At 42.9% G+C, this 14,969-nt stretch overlaps 1 protein-coding gene across 2 annotated transcripts in view; it reads left to right on the forward strand.

Annotated features, from left to right (window-relative positions):
- Window positions 1-5,852: 5,852 nt before the first annotated feature.
- MANSC1 (MANSC domain containing 1) overlaps window positions 5,853-14,969 on the forward strand; it is a 22,854-nt gene continuing 13,737 nt past the window's right edge. The window contains exons 1-3 of one of the 2 annotated variants that reach the window (XM_017864569.1): window positions 5,991-6,320; window positions 9,187-9,244; window positions 12,614-12,936. In XM_017864569.1, coding sequence (XP_017720058.1) covers window positions 12,714-12,936 — 223 coding nt within the window. In that variant the 5' untranslated portion in view covers window positions 5,991-6,320; window positions 9,187-9,244; window positions 12,614-12,713. Of the gene's footprint in view, window positions 6,321-9,186; window positions 9,245-12,613; window positions 12,937-14,969 lie in introns of both variants that reach the window. The other variant, XM_017864568.1, reaches the window with a different exon arrangement.

A 14,969-nucleotide genomic window follows, 5' to 3' on the forward strand; every position in this document is an offset into this window, starting at 1 on the left:
GCCCCCCCCCCCCCCGCGCCCCCGGCCCGAGGGAGGGGCGGAGAGACCCGGTCCTGCGACTTAGGGCGACGCCACCTTAAAGGGCCTGACCTCCTTGAAGCCAGAACTGCCGAAAAGGGTAAGCCCTTTCCTGTTGCGTCACCTTGCAAACACCACCCACGCTATTAAGCGCTTCAGTACCCACATGTGAGAACAACTTTACAAACAAGATATTTTTAACCCTGTTTTACAGATGGAGAAAAAGACGCTAGATAGACCCAGGATTCGAACCCACAACAGCGTGGATGCAAAGTTCATTTTTAATTCTGAAGAGCTGGGAGTTTAGCAGTGGACGATCAAACAAAAAAAGACCAGAAGGCGGTGAAGGCAGCAGCTGGAAATGAGAGAAAAATTAAGAAATAGAAAGTGCTGATTCATGTATTAGGGTGTGCACATCTTTAAAGAGAAGTGAGGAACCTTTTTGGCTAGGCGCTTTCTGGGGACCTTGACAGTTATCAACAAGTCACTCTGAAACTAACAAAAGGTGAGGAGGGAGTAATCCAGAAAGGAAACTGCCACTTTTACCAGGGCAAGGAAGTAGACCTAGCAATGCAATGCCATCAAGGAGTTAGCTGGCTCTGGAGTTCTCCGAACTTTGCAACTCATTTTATATTACGTTGTTTGCGTCAAGAAATTTCAAGTAGGCCAGACGCGGTGGCTCACCCCTGTAATTCCAGCACTTTGGGAGGCCGAGGCGGGCGGATCACGAGGTCAGGAGATAGAGACCATCCTGGCTAACACGGCGAAACCCCGTCTCTACTAAAAATACCAAAAAATTTAGCCGGACGTGATGGCGGGCGCCTGTAGTCCCAGCTACTCGGGAGGCTGAGGCAGGAGAATGGCGTGAACTTGGAAGGCGGAGCTTGCAGTGAGCCGAGATCGCGCCACTGCACTCCAGCCTGGGCGACGGAGCGAGACTCCCTCTCTTTAAAAAAAAAAAAAAAAAAAAAAAAAAAAATTCAAGTAAATGCCTTGAGATTTTATATGCATAAAATATAGTCTCAGAAGAAGTGTCAAGTAGACTAAATGATTTTTAAGTCCCTTCCACTCTACTATATCACAATAATTTCCCCTATTTTACCTTGTTTAATTTTCACAACAACCCTGCAGCCCGTAAGTAGGTGACTCCTCCATGGTCAGCAGGTGGTAAGTGGTGGAACTATTTAGGACTGTCTGATGCTCTTTCCTCTACTCACCATTGCAATACAATGAGAAAAATGCAAATGAATCTAAGTACAGTGGTCTCTGGGAATATGAAAATAGAACTAAAAACTGCCTGAGAGATCAGGGCAGGCTAAAAGGTTGTGTCTGACTAGTCTTGAGGTTTACATAAACCACACCAGGCTGATGGGACTGGGAAGGGCCCACTAAGCAGTGAGACCATTGCCTTTTGGAGAGTCCTTGCTTCCCCTCCCAGATTTCCTCTTTGAGGAGTAGGTGAGAGAAGAGGTAAAAGGGGTGAGGAATGAAGAATAACTCATTCTGGCTCTCATTTCCCCCTTTCCACATAAAAGTATATTTGCCTTGTGTTCCATACACCAGTCCATACTGATGTGATGGTGTTTTTTATGCTTTCTTTTGGGTAAACATTTCATTCTTAAAAAGATCTTCTATCCCATCAACTGATGAATGGATAAAGTATGGTATATCCGTGTAATGGAATATTTATTCAGCCAAAATAAGGGAAGGATGAAATACTGATACATGCTACAACACAGAGTAACCTTGACAACATTATTCAATATGAAGAAGGCCTGTCACAAAAGACCACATATTGTAGATTCCGTTTATATGAAATGTCCAGGAGAAGCACTACAGAGAGAGAAATATATTAGTGTTGCCTAAGGCCGAGGAGGCGTAGGTGGAAGGGAAATGTAGACTGACTATTATTGGGTATGGAGTTTCTTTCTGGGATTGATGAAAATGTTCTAAAATTGTAATGATGAGTGCACAACTCTGAATATATTAAAAACCACCGTAGAGTACACTTTACCAGGGTAAATTGTATGGTATGCAAATTCTATATCCATAAAGCTATATTCAGAAAAAGAACATATGACGATAAAATTCCTTTCTTCACTGACTTAACATTTCTTGGGAACCTGAAATGTTCTAGGCACTTGCTACACACTAAGAATTAAAAATGCAACAAGGCCCAGCCCCTGTACTTACAGTCTGGTGGCAAGAAAATTAAATGAGCATTTATATAACATAAGGAGTCTGCTGGAAGAGCTTTATAGCTAGGAAACATCTGAGACTGATGTCTTTTAGCACCTTTTAAATCCCTTCTACATGAGCAGCAGATTGTGTTATTGTATATGTAATAACTAGCAATTGAACAACCTTTTTGAGTTTACAGGTCTACGGGTCTATATGTTAGACCTGCATAAAAAGGTCTATATTATGACCTGTGTATAAAGTAGATAACACTTTCCTATTTTTACAGAAAAGTTAAGTGGTTTATTCTTGGTCACACAGCTAGTAAGTTACAAAACCAGGACTCATGTTTTCAAAACTCATCATGCCTCTGTCCACTCCAGACTGACTCCTCTTCCCATGTCTTGATATGACCTGGTACTCCTATCCAACCAGGCTCCCAAGCCAGAAGCCTGCTTACTCTCAGCACCACATGCAACCAATTGCTGCATCCTGGAGAGCCTCTCCTGTTAATTTCTCCTCTATCTCCATGCCCATTTCAGGGCCTTATCACTTCCGTTTCTTGGAAGAGAGGCCTCTGGCCTCACATCCTTCAATCCATCCCTCCTGTGGCAGGTAGAGAGAATTTTCTAGAATATTAATTAGGTCTCTGGACCTGTCACTGCCCTGCAAGAAGCCTTCAGAACTCCCCATGCCTTTAGGATAAAGTTTAAGATTTAACATGAAAACCTTCCTGCTCCGACCCCAGCCTCTCTCTCTCTTCTGTGTACACTGGTGATCTTCCCAACAGGCTGAATTTCCTGTGGTCATGCACTTTCCTCTTCCTGAAATATTCAGCCTTTTCTTCCTCATCTGCTATAACTTCATTCTTCAATAATTAACTAACACCTCCTCCCAGAAATTGGGATCAGATGTCCCTTCTCTGAGCCTTTTTAGTTGCCATCTTCTATTATAACATTTATTCTTTTCTTGGGGAGGGCAGGGACAAGGTCTCACTCTGGTGCCCAGGCTGGAGAGCAGTGGTGCTATCATGGCTCACTACAGCCTCTACCTCCTAGGCTCTTAGGTGATCCTCCTGCCTCAGCCTCCCAAGTAGCTGAAACTATAGGCATGTACCACCACACCAGGCCAATTTTTATTTTTTGTAGAGATGGAGTCTTGCTATGTTGGCTCAGGCTGGCCTCAAACTCCTGGGCTTCAGTGATCCTCCTGCCTTGGCTTCCCAAAGTGCTGGGATTACAGGCATGAGCCGCTACACCTGGCCTTCATCACACTTATTGTTTACACAGCCGTTGATTTACTTGACTCTTTCTCCTTCTGAACTAGGAACATCCTGAAGGTAGATCCCATTGGTATTGTTGGGCTTTAATTTCCCCTGCAGGTGCGTAATACATGTTTTCTGATTACTTTTTTAAAAAATCTAAACTCCACATAGATGGGACTTCTAACCCTCAGAGAAGAGTATCAAGAATCTCATCAGGAAGTGAAGTGACAATGGATATAATTTCTAAGTTATGACTCAGGCCAGAAATTAAAGGTTTTTTATTTTATTTTTTTAAGTAATCCAGGTGCAGTGGCTTACACCTGTAATCCCAGCACCTTGGGAGGCCAAAGCAGGAGGATTGCTTGACCCCAGGAGTTTGAGACTAGCATAGGCAAGATAGCAAGACCTCATCTATACAAATAATTTAAAACACCGGGTATAGTGGGTCACACCTGTAATCCCAGCACTTTGGGAGGCCAAGGTGGGCAGATCACTTGATGTCAGGAGTTCAAGACCAGCCTGACCAACATGGTGAAACCCTGAATCTACTAAAAATACAAAAATTAGCTGGGCATGGTGGCATGAGCCTGTAATCTCAGCTACTCAGGAGACTGAAACGGGAAAATTGCTTGAACCTGGGAGGCGGAGGTTGCAGCGAGCTGAGATCGTGCCACTGCACTCCAACCTGGGCAACAGAGCGAGACTCCATCTCAAAATTAAAAAAAAAAAAAAATTAAGAACAGTAGCTGGGTGTGGTGGTGTGCGTCAGTGGTCCCAGGTACTCAAGAGACTGAGGCAAAAGAATCACTTGAGCCCAGGTGGTCAAAGCTGCAGTGAGCGGTGATTGTGCCATTGCACTCCAGTGTGGGCAACAGAGCAAGACCCTGTCTCAAAAAATGAATGAATAAGTAAATCAATGATATTTATAAATTAAACACATATCAATAGAAAATATTTCTTTAATCATTATTTTAATCAGTATCCTTTGCTCACTGTCATACCTGAAAAAATAACATATCACTTCATTGAAAACAGGTTCAGGCTGGCTCGGTGGCTCAAGCCTGTAATCCTAGCACTTTAGGAGGCCAAGGCGGGCAGATTGCCTGAGCTCAGGAGTTTGAGACCAGCCTGGGCAACACGTTGAAACCCCGTCTCTACTAAAATAGAAAAAAATTAGCCAGGCGTGGCGGCATGTGCCTGTAGTCTCAGCTATTCGGGAGTCTGAAGCAGAAGAATTACTATAACCAGGGAGGCAGAGGTTGCAGTGAGCCGAGATCGCTGCACTCCAGCCTGGGCAACAGAGGGAGACTCCGAGACTCTGTCTTTTAAAAAGAAACAAACACACAAAACAAACAAACAAAATAAACAGGTTCATTGTATTAAAGCACTGAATATGAAGTTTCTAATAATGGAAAGGTCTACTTAGTAACTAGCATGGATTACCCCATATAGAGAGATTCAAAAACTGATAGCTCTACACCGAGAATCCTGAAGTGTATATCATCTGTAGAGATAAAACACCCTTGCATATCAGTCCCTTGTTGCATCAGGAAAATCACTGCAATGGGAAATTACTCTGGAGTTTCCTTTTCTTTGGTAACTCTTTCAAACCTAGCTTTAACAACATTGTAATTCAAGAGTCATCCTTTGGTTACAAGTAGAGTTAGTTTCACACAATGGACCTTTGTTCACAAGCATTCTCAGTCAACATAATCCTCCTGTAGTTATTGGTTAAGACTAGGGTGTAGCTGTTGGGTGTACAGGCCTAGACTTACTTGCAACTGCATAGCACTTCAGGTCTGCAAGCTCTTTCAAACAGAGGTGAAGATACTGTCAAAGGTTAGACTATATGACAAACTGTGTCAATGGTTTAGTAATGTTGCATTTGTGTGTTTATGGAGGTGGGGATGGGGCCAGCAGTAATTTAGAAACTTCCACAACCTATGCCCTATGCAGTTGTTTTCCATTCATTCAGTCAACAAAAATATTTTAGTCAAATATTTACTGAGTGCCTATTGTGTACCAGGCACTATGCTAAGTGTTAGGGATACACTTTTAATATATGTTACAGACACCAGCATTTTCACCATTATTATCCTATCTACAAACAATAAATCCTGCAGAAAGCCAAACACCTTCGCTGAAGTATGTGTTGAACATAATATTTAACTCAAGAATTGCCATCTTTAATTGAGGATTCCATCCTCCAATTATGGAGAGGATTCTCAGAACTATGCCAATAGGATGCACCGTAAGCTCTTGAACATCAAAAAACTGCTATCAGTGGTTGCCTCTGCAGAGGGAGACTAGGAGACTGGGGCACGGGGGTGAGGAGTAGACTTGTCACTGTGTATATTTTTGTACTGTTTGACGTTTTCACCACGTGCAATTATTTTAGTTTGCGCGGGCTCCGGCCTCCGCGAGGCAAGGCTCACCTGCAGACCCTCGGGCCACCAGCAGGGAGGCACTCACTCCTCGCAGCGCGCCCAGCCGGGGGTCAGCGGTGTGGCTGAGCTGGCGGGGAGCGCGGGGCTGGGGGGCGCTACCTCCCTGTGGACCTCAGCGCTAGGGCAGGGAGCCCGGAGCCTCCGCGGGGAGGGACGCGCTAATGTTGCCGGGAAGCAGCTCCGGGTTGCAGGGCAGGAACGTGCCCTTCCCCCGCGGTAAACTTTCCGTCGCTGCGACGGAAGCAGGAACTTGCTAACCACAAAACCCGCCAGGCCGGTGCGGGAGCTGCGGAGCATCCCCTGCGGTCCTCGCCGAGACCCCCGCGCGGATTCGCCGGTCCGTCCCGCAGGCGCGACAGAGCTGTCCTCGCACCCGGAGGGCAGCAGGGGCCCCGGGGCCCTCTCGCCTCCAGGTAAAGGGGTCTCCCCAATACCCACCCCCGACCGGCCGCAGGCGACGTCGCCACCTGCGGAGAGAGTTGGTCCCCTCTTTTCCAGGGGCCGAGGCTCCTTCACCCACACCCGAGCATCCGAAGGACCAGCTGGGGCCGATAAGGGCTGAGCAGGATCCTTGAGTCGCTCCAGTATTCCAAAGGCGACCTCTAGGCGCGCTCAAGGCACCTGCCATAAATGGCTCTGGCTCTGCGTTGACATCAGAAGGAGAGGCAGAAGAATAGCTCAGTAGGCAACATGCATTTCCTCAAAGGAAGAGAAAATGTTCCCTGTTTTCTTGTAGTATTGTATTCATTATTGAAACTGCTAATTGTCTAATTCTCTGTAGAGTGTGTGTGTGTATACAGTTATAAGCATCTTGGTAAATTATAGTGTGCTGTAAGATGATTTCCAATATTTGAACTAGTTATGTGCGAGTAAGTTTTAGCGACTCTTGTATGCAGGCGTTAAAACTCAGGGGCATCCTCTCTCACCCGCCTGGATCCTTTTCCCCCGTCTTTCAACAAGATTCAACTCGACTTCAGGCCTTTTAAGCCTAAATAATAATGGATTAGAAAACGTCACTAACCTAATACTGCTGAGGTATTCTCTTTAATGATATAAAACTCTTAAACACTTCTCTCAATGCAGCATACGGAAAACAACTCCTGCCCCATCTCCTTACATAGTTCGGGTTTCTTTGCAAACGCTTGAAAAGAGGCTACCTTAGAATCCATTCAAAATAAAGTATTGGCCTGGTTTTCTCTTGATTCCCTAGAGGCTTGCAAAATATGACAGCGTATTAAGTACCTTGGCCAGAATTATTAACCTGGGAGTCCATGATAAGGTATCCATGGATAGAATTCAGGATGTCTGTGAACTTGGGTGGAAAAATTTATTATTTCACTGACTTCTGAAGTGGAATGTAGGCAAAAGCCACAGTAGTAAGTATTAGCAGTAGCTATGGTTTGCCCCTGTAAATATTGCTGATATTTTTATATCACATGACTTGTTGCACATATTTCAAAGTATTATTTATACTTAATACCATGTCAAAATTATGGCAGTTATTAGATGACCACTTGTTACTTAATAGGTTAGTAAAGAAGCACATATTATGTCCCACAACTTTTTATAAGTTTTAACTAAAATGAGGATAATCATAGGATCTGTAAAGATTAAATAACATGATATGTATAAAGTGCTTAGCATAGAAACTGGCATTTTAGAAGCAATAAATGTTACTATTTTACTGTATACAGAATTTTGACAAACAGCAAGAAAGATATTAGACTTGTGTTTTGTTACCATATACTGGTTTGTTTCTGGTTTTTGTTTTGTTTTTTTTTTTGGTTTTACCATTTTTTAAAACTAAAAGTCCATAGTTCACATAATGTTCACTCTGTGTGTTTTACATTTCTATGGGTTTTGACAGATGTTCAATAACATGTATCCTCCATTACAATAGTATACAGAATAGTTTCAATGCCCCAAATATCCCTTGCACTCCACTGATTCATCCTCCCACTCCTGTTCTCCTGGTGACCACTGACCTTCTTACTGCCGCTGTAGTTTGCCTTTTTTAGAATGTCATATAGTTAGATTCATATCTCTTCACACTGGCTTCTTTGACTTAGGAATATGCAGTTAAGATTCCTCCATGTCTTTCTGTGGCTTGATAGTTCATTTATTTTTATTACTGAATAATATTCCAATGTATGGATGTATCTCATTTTGTTTATTCATCTGTTGACGGGCATCTTGGTTGCTTTTAGTTTTTGGCAGTTATGAATAAAGCTACTATAAATATTCTAGTGCAGATTTTTGTGTGGACATAAGTTTTCAGTTCATTTGAGTGAATACATGGGAGGACAATTGTTGAATTGTTCGGTAAGGCTGCATTTAGCTTGGTAAGAAACTGCCAAACTTCTCCCAAAGTGGCTGTACCATTTTGCATTCCCCAACAGCAATGAATGAGAATTTCTTTCTTTCTTCCTTTTTTTTTTTTTTTTTTGAGATAAGGTCTCACTCTGTTGCCCAGGCTGGAGTGCAGTGGCACGATCTCGGCTCACTGCAACCCCCATGTCCCGGGTTCAAGTGATTCTTCTGCCTCAGCCTCCCAAGTAGCTAGGATTAAAGGCACCTGCCACCACACCTGGATAATTTTTGTATTTTTTTTTAGTAGAGACAGGGTTTCATCATGTTGGTCAGGCTGATTGCGAACTCCTGACCTCAAGTGATCCGCCCACCTTGGCCTCCCAAAATGCTGGGGTTACAGGTGTGAGCCACCGCGCCCAGGCAAGAATTTCTGTTGCTCTATGTCCTTGTATTTGGTGTTGTCCAATTTTTTGGATTTTAGCCATTCTCATAGGTGGGTAGTGGTATCTTGTTTGAATTTACAATCCCTAATGACATATGATGTTAGATATCTTTTCATATGCTTATTTGTCATCTGTATATCTTCCTTGGTAAGGTGTCTGCTCAGATCTTTTGTCCGTTGAGTTTGTTTTCTTATTGCTGACTTGAGTTCTTTGTATATTTTGGATACCAGTCCTTTATCACAGGGTTCCCCAACCCCTGGGCCACAAACCAGTACCTATTAGGAAATGGGCCACACAGCAGGGGGTGAACAGTGGGCCAGAGAACAAAGCTTCATCTATATTTACGGCCACTCCCCATTGCTTGCATTACTGCCTGAGCTCCGCCCTCTGTCAGATCTGTGATGGCCTTAGATTCTCTTCGGAGCACAAACCCTATTGTGAACTGCGCATGTGAGGGATCTAGGCTGCACACTCTTTATGAGGATCTAATCCCTGATGATCTGTCACTGTCTCCCATCACCCCCAGATGGTACCGTCTAGTTGCGGGAAGACAAGCTCAGGGCTCCCACTGATTCTACATTATGGTGAGTTGTATAATTATTTCATTATATATTATAACGTGATAATAGAAATAAAGTGCAGAATAAATACAATGCACTTGAATGATCCTGAACCATACCCCCTACAATCCCGTCCATGGAAAAATTGTCTTCTGTGAAACTGGTCCCTGGTGCCAGAAAGACTGTGGGCTACTGCTTTATCAGATACGTGTTTCACAAATATTTCCTCAAAAACAAACAAACAAAAAAAAACTCAAATATTTCCTCCAAGTCTGTGGTTTATCTGTTCATTCTCTTTAACAGTATCTTTCGTAGAGCGGAAGTTTTTAATTTTAATGAATTCCAACATCATTTTTTTCTTTCATAGAGTGTGCTTTTGGTATTGTATTTAAAAACTCATCACCTAACCTAGGGTCACAAGGATTTTCTTCTGTTAGTTTCTGAAATTTTATAGTTTTATATTTTACATTTAGGTCTGTGATCCATTTAGAGCTAAATTTTGCAAAAGGTGCAAAGTATGTGGCTAGATTTATTTATTTATTCATTTTTGCTAATGGATATCCAGTTGTTCCAATACCATTTTTGGAAAAGACTGTCCTTTCTCCATTGAATCCCCTTTGCTCCTTTGTCAAAGATCAGTTGACTGTCTTTGTGAGGGTCTATTTCTGGGTTTACTATTCCATTCCATTGATCTATTTGTCTATTCTTTTTCTAATACTATACTTTTTTGATTACTGTAGCTTTACAGTAAGTGTTGAAGTCAGGTAGTATCAGTCTTCCAACTTTGTTCCTTAGTGTTCTGGACTGTTCTAGTGTTCTGAACTGTTCTGCATTTCCATGTAAATTTTAAAATCAGTTGGTTGATATCCAAAAAATAACTTTGGGCTTTTGAATAAGACTGTGTTTAATGTGTAACTCAAGTTGGGAAGCACTGATATCTTAATAAAGTCTTCTTATCCATGAACATGTAATATGTCTCTGTTTATTAGCTCCTTTTTGATTTCTTTCACCAGGATTTTGTAGGGACATTCTTTCAATATAACTGGCTTCTTTTGGAATCCTACATATTTCATTTTATGCATTTTTAAATACGTCTTGCAAAAGCTTCCTCAGACTATCAAAGGGGTTAATAAACAAAGGTTAAAGAAGTAGTAATTCTCCTCTAAGCTATCATTCAGCAAACAATTTGTATTCTGCAAATGTGGAGGTTGATAGGTGAGGATAATTTATTATATTGTCTTACCAGTTTAACATTTATTTTTCCTAAAAGAACCAGCATCTCAATAAAGTTGGCATTATACATAGTGTGACTTTTGTATTTTAAGGCTGTCAAAAGAAAATCTACCCCTAAACTTTCCTTTAACTGAGCCAGAGTATTCCTCCTGCTGACTGGCTAATTTCTAGAATTTGATTATTAGAGTTATCTAACTCTGGTTTGATACTTCTTAAGGAGAAGCAGCAATATAAAAGACTGTCTCAGTTTCCTCATTATAAAATGAGGAAAATAATAGCTTTTTTTTTTTTTTTTTTTTGAGACGGAATTTTGCTGTTGTCACCCAGGCTGGACTGCAGTGGCGTGATCGTGGCTCACTGCAACCTCCACTTCAGCCTCCTGAGTAGCTGGGATTACAGCTACCCGCTACCACACCCAGCTAATTTTTGTAATTTTAGTAGAGATGGGGTTTCACCACATTGGCCAAACTGGTCTCGAACTCCTGACCTCAGGTGATCCACCCGCGCGACTCGACCTCCCAAAGTGCTGGGATTACAGGTGGGAGCCACTGCACCCGGCCAATAATAGCTTTTTTGCAAGGTTGTTGTATTAGGGTTCTCTAGAAGGACAGAACTAATGGAAGAGCTGTATACACACACACACACACACACACACATATATATGGGAGTTTATTAAGTATTAAATCACACAATCACAGGGTCCCACAATAGGCCATCTGCAGGCTGAGGAGCAAGGAGTTTCAAAACTGAAGAACTGGGAGTCTGATGTTTGAAGGCAGGAAGCATCCAGCTCAGGAGAAAGATACAGGCTGGGGCCGGGTGTGGTGGCTCACGCCTGTAATCCCAGGACTTTTGGAGGCTGAGGCAGGCGGATCATGGTCAGGAGAACAAGACCATCCTGGCCAACACAGTGAAACCCCGTCTGTACTAAAAATACAAAAAAATTAGCTGGACATGGTGGCATGCACCCGTAGTTCCAGCTACTCGAGAGGCTAAGGCAGGAGAATCACTTGAACTGGGAGGCGGAAGTTGCAGTGAGCCGAGATCGCGCCACTGCACTCCTGCCTGGCGATAGCGAGACTCCATCTCAAAAAAAAGAAAAAAAGATATAGCCCGGGAAGCTAGGCCAGTCTCTCTTTTTCACATTTTTCTGCCTGCGTATATTCTAGCTGCACTGGCAGTGGATTTGGTTGTGCACATCCAGATTAAGGATGGGTCTGCCTTTCCCAGCCCACTGACTCAAATGTTAATCTCCTTTGGCAACATGCTCACAGACACACTCAGGATCGATACTTTGTATCCTTCAATCCAATCAAGTTGATACTCAGTATTAGCCATTACAGTTGGTATAAAGATTAAAGATGGTAATAATTAATTAAAGAGTAACAATTCAAAAGAGTAGTAAATTCCTTAGCATAATGTCTACCACTTAGTATACTATCACCTATTTTTGTTAAGTTTTTTTTGAGACACGGTCTTGCTTTGTCACCCAGGCTGGAGTGCAGTGGTGTAATCACAGCTCACTGCAGCCTCAATTTCCTGGGCTCCAGCAATCCTCCCACCTCACCCTCCCAAGTTGCTGGAACGACAGGCATGCGCCACCATACCCAGCTAACTTTTTGTATTTTTAGTAGAGACGGGGTTTCACCGTGTTGCCCAGGCTGGTTTCGAACTCCTGAGCTCAAGCAATCCACCCACCTCAGCCTTCCAAAGTGCTGGGATTGCAGGCATGAGCTACCATGCCTAGCCCCTAGTAGATGATTTTAAAATGCTGATTGTTATTACTGAGAAAGGAAATATGCTTAAACCTATTACTACTGCTTCATCAATGACTAGAACTGTGTGCCCTCTCTGCTCTGAGTTAGAAGAGGGAAGGATTGTAGAATTCCGAGGCAGGCCTACTGTCTATACCTGTTCCTTCATAAGCAGTGTCAGCCTTTAAGCATTGATGAGGTAGTATGTTTGTTTATGCTTATTAGTTATTTGCCAAATGTTTAACGAAAAGTCTTAAATTTACTAAAAGTGAAACAAAAAGTACTTGTTTCTTTTCTTCTCTAAATTGTATGTGGATCCTTTTCATTGAGTTTAAGGAAATGAAATGTTTCTTCCTTGTTTGTTAAAGAAACAAAACTCATTGATGATTTTCCATTTTTGTTCTAGAGAGAAATTTCATCATCTGTGCAACCTTCTTAAAGCAAACTAAGACCAGTGGGAGGATTATCCTTGACCTTTGAAGACCAAAACTAAACTGAAATTTAAAATGTTCTTCAGGGGAAGAGGGAGCTTGACCTACACTTTGGTAATAATTTGCTTCCTGACACTGAGGCTGTCTGCTAGTCAGAATTGCCTCAACAAGAGTCTAGAAGATGTTGTCATTGACATCCAGTCATCTCTTTCTAAGGGAATCAGAGGCAATGAGCCCATATATACTTCAACTCAAGAAGACTGCATTAATTCTTGCTGTTCAACAAAAATCATATCAGGTAAAAAGTGGTTTCTTGGCAATCCTTTGTTCCATATGTTTTATGGCTTCAGTAGCTGGGGGATGTGGCTGAATAACTTACACCAGTGATTCTCAACAGGGTATGAATGTAAGTGACAAAAACACTGGAGAATTTTCTACAAGTGTGTCCTTCTATCCCCTAAGCTGAGTCAAAGTTATTGATGAATGTATGTATATATCCGTCAGGTGACTGGGTGCACAAGAGATTGAGAATCACTGGTGTTATATCCCAACCGGTATCTAGAATATTGAAAACAAAAATCCTATTGAAATGGTTAGCTGCCATCAGCATGGAGTATTGGAATACAGTGTGATATTACAAAGAAAATGTTAACAGAGAAAAGGAGTTGAGAGAAAAAATAGAATTCATGGGAAAATCAGCATTTGATCTTTAAGTTGGAAGCATAAAACCTCCACTTTGTCTCCTTCCTTGGAGCTGATGGCATAGGATAAGTCAAAAAAAACAACCACTGACTACTAGGTGACTGCAGCTTCTAGAACTCTAATGGAATGGGGAATCATTTAGTCTGACCCCTTTACATGACACCAGAGGAAACTGAGACCCATAGGTTTGAACCAGGCCTTTGCACATTTTAGGATTTAAATCTTGGAACTGAAAAGAGAAGTATACTGTGTATCTTAGTAAAACAGTGGTCTTTTTTCAATTTTACTTATGACCCTGTCTGAGTTCTCTAAATGAAAAAAACTAAATTTATTGAGTACTTAACACTTGACTAGTTGCTAGAGAGAAAACACTGAATAAGATGGACAAAGCCTTGCTATCAAGGAGCCTAGAAAAGCTAGTGAATGGCTGGACATGGTGACTCATTCCTGTAATCCCAGAACTTTGAGAGGCCAAGGCAGGAGGATTGCTTGAGCCCAGGAGTTTGAGACCAGCCTGGGCAACATAGCAAGACCCTGTTCTCTGTTAAAAAGTAAAAAATTAGCCAGGCATGGTGGTGCATGCATGTAGTCCCAGCTACTGGGAGGCTGAGGTGGGAGGATCACTTGAGCCCAGGGGGTTGAGGCTACAGTGAACTTTTTTGTTTGTTTGTTTGTTTGTGATGAAGTTTCACTCTGTTGCCCAGGCTGGAGTGCAGTGGCGCAATCTCGGCTCACTGCAATCTCCGCCTCCCAGGTTCCAGTGATTCTACTGCGTCAGCCTCCCGAGTAGCTGAGATTACAGGTGTTCACCAACACGCCCAGCTAATTTTTACTATTTTCAGTAGAGACGTGGTTTCACTATGTTGGTCAGGCTGGTCTTGAACTCCTGACCTCAAATGATCCTCCCACCTTGGCCTCCCAAAGTGCTGGGATGACATGTGTGAGCCACCGCACCCAGCCTGCAGTGAGCTTTGATCGAACCACTGCCCTCCAGCCTGGGTGACAGAGCAAGGCCTTGTCTCAAAAGATGCATGTTTGATCTTTGTCTCCAGTTCCTGGCACAGAACTCATAAAGACCTTGGAATTTCCCAAGTGATGGGAGCATGTCTTTGGTTATTCATAACCAACCCCTTTCAACTATACTTGAGTTTGGGCTAGTGAGGCTTCACCTCGGTGGAGGGGCCGGAGATTGAGTTCAGTCACAGTGGCCCATGACTTAATCAGTCATGCTTGCGTAATGAAACCATCATAAAAACCCCTAGATGATGGGGGATCATCCAAGTTAGTGAACACATCCCAGTGTCAAGAGGATTATGCACCCCAATTCCCCAGGAACAAAGTCTCCTGTACTTGGGACTCTAGGAGCCTCTTTTGGCTGTTCATTTGTATCCTTTATTATAAACCATAATAGTGGCCGGGTGCGGTGGCTCAAGCCTGTAATCCCAGCACTTTGGGAGGCCGAGACGGGCGGATCACGAGGTCAGGAGATCGAGACCATCCTGGCTAACACGGTGAAACCCCGTCTCTACTAAAAAATACAGAAAACTAGCCGGGCGAGGTGGCGGGCGCCTGTAGTCCCAGCTACATGGGAGGCTGAGGCAGGAGAATGGCGTGAACCCGGGAGGCAGA

The sequence above is a fragment of the Rhinopithecus bieti genome, unplaced genomic scaffold (genome assembly GCF_001698545.2).
Source record: "Rhinopithecus bieti isolate Rb0 unplaced genomic scaffold, ASM169854v2 scaffold_76074, whole genome shotgun sequence".
Lineage (NCBI taxonomy): Eukaryota > Metazoa > Chordata > Mammalia > Primates > Cercopithecidae > Rhinopithecus > Rhinopithecus bieti.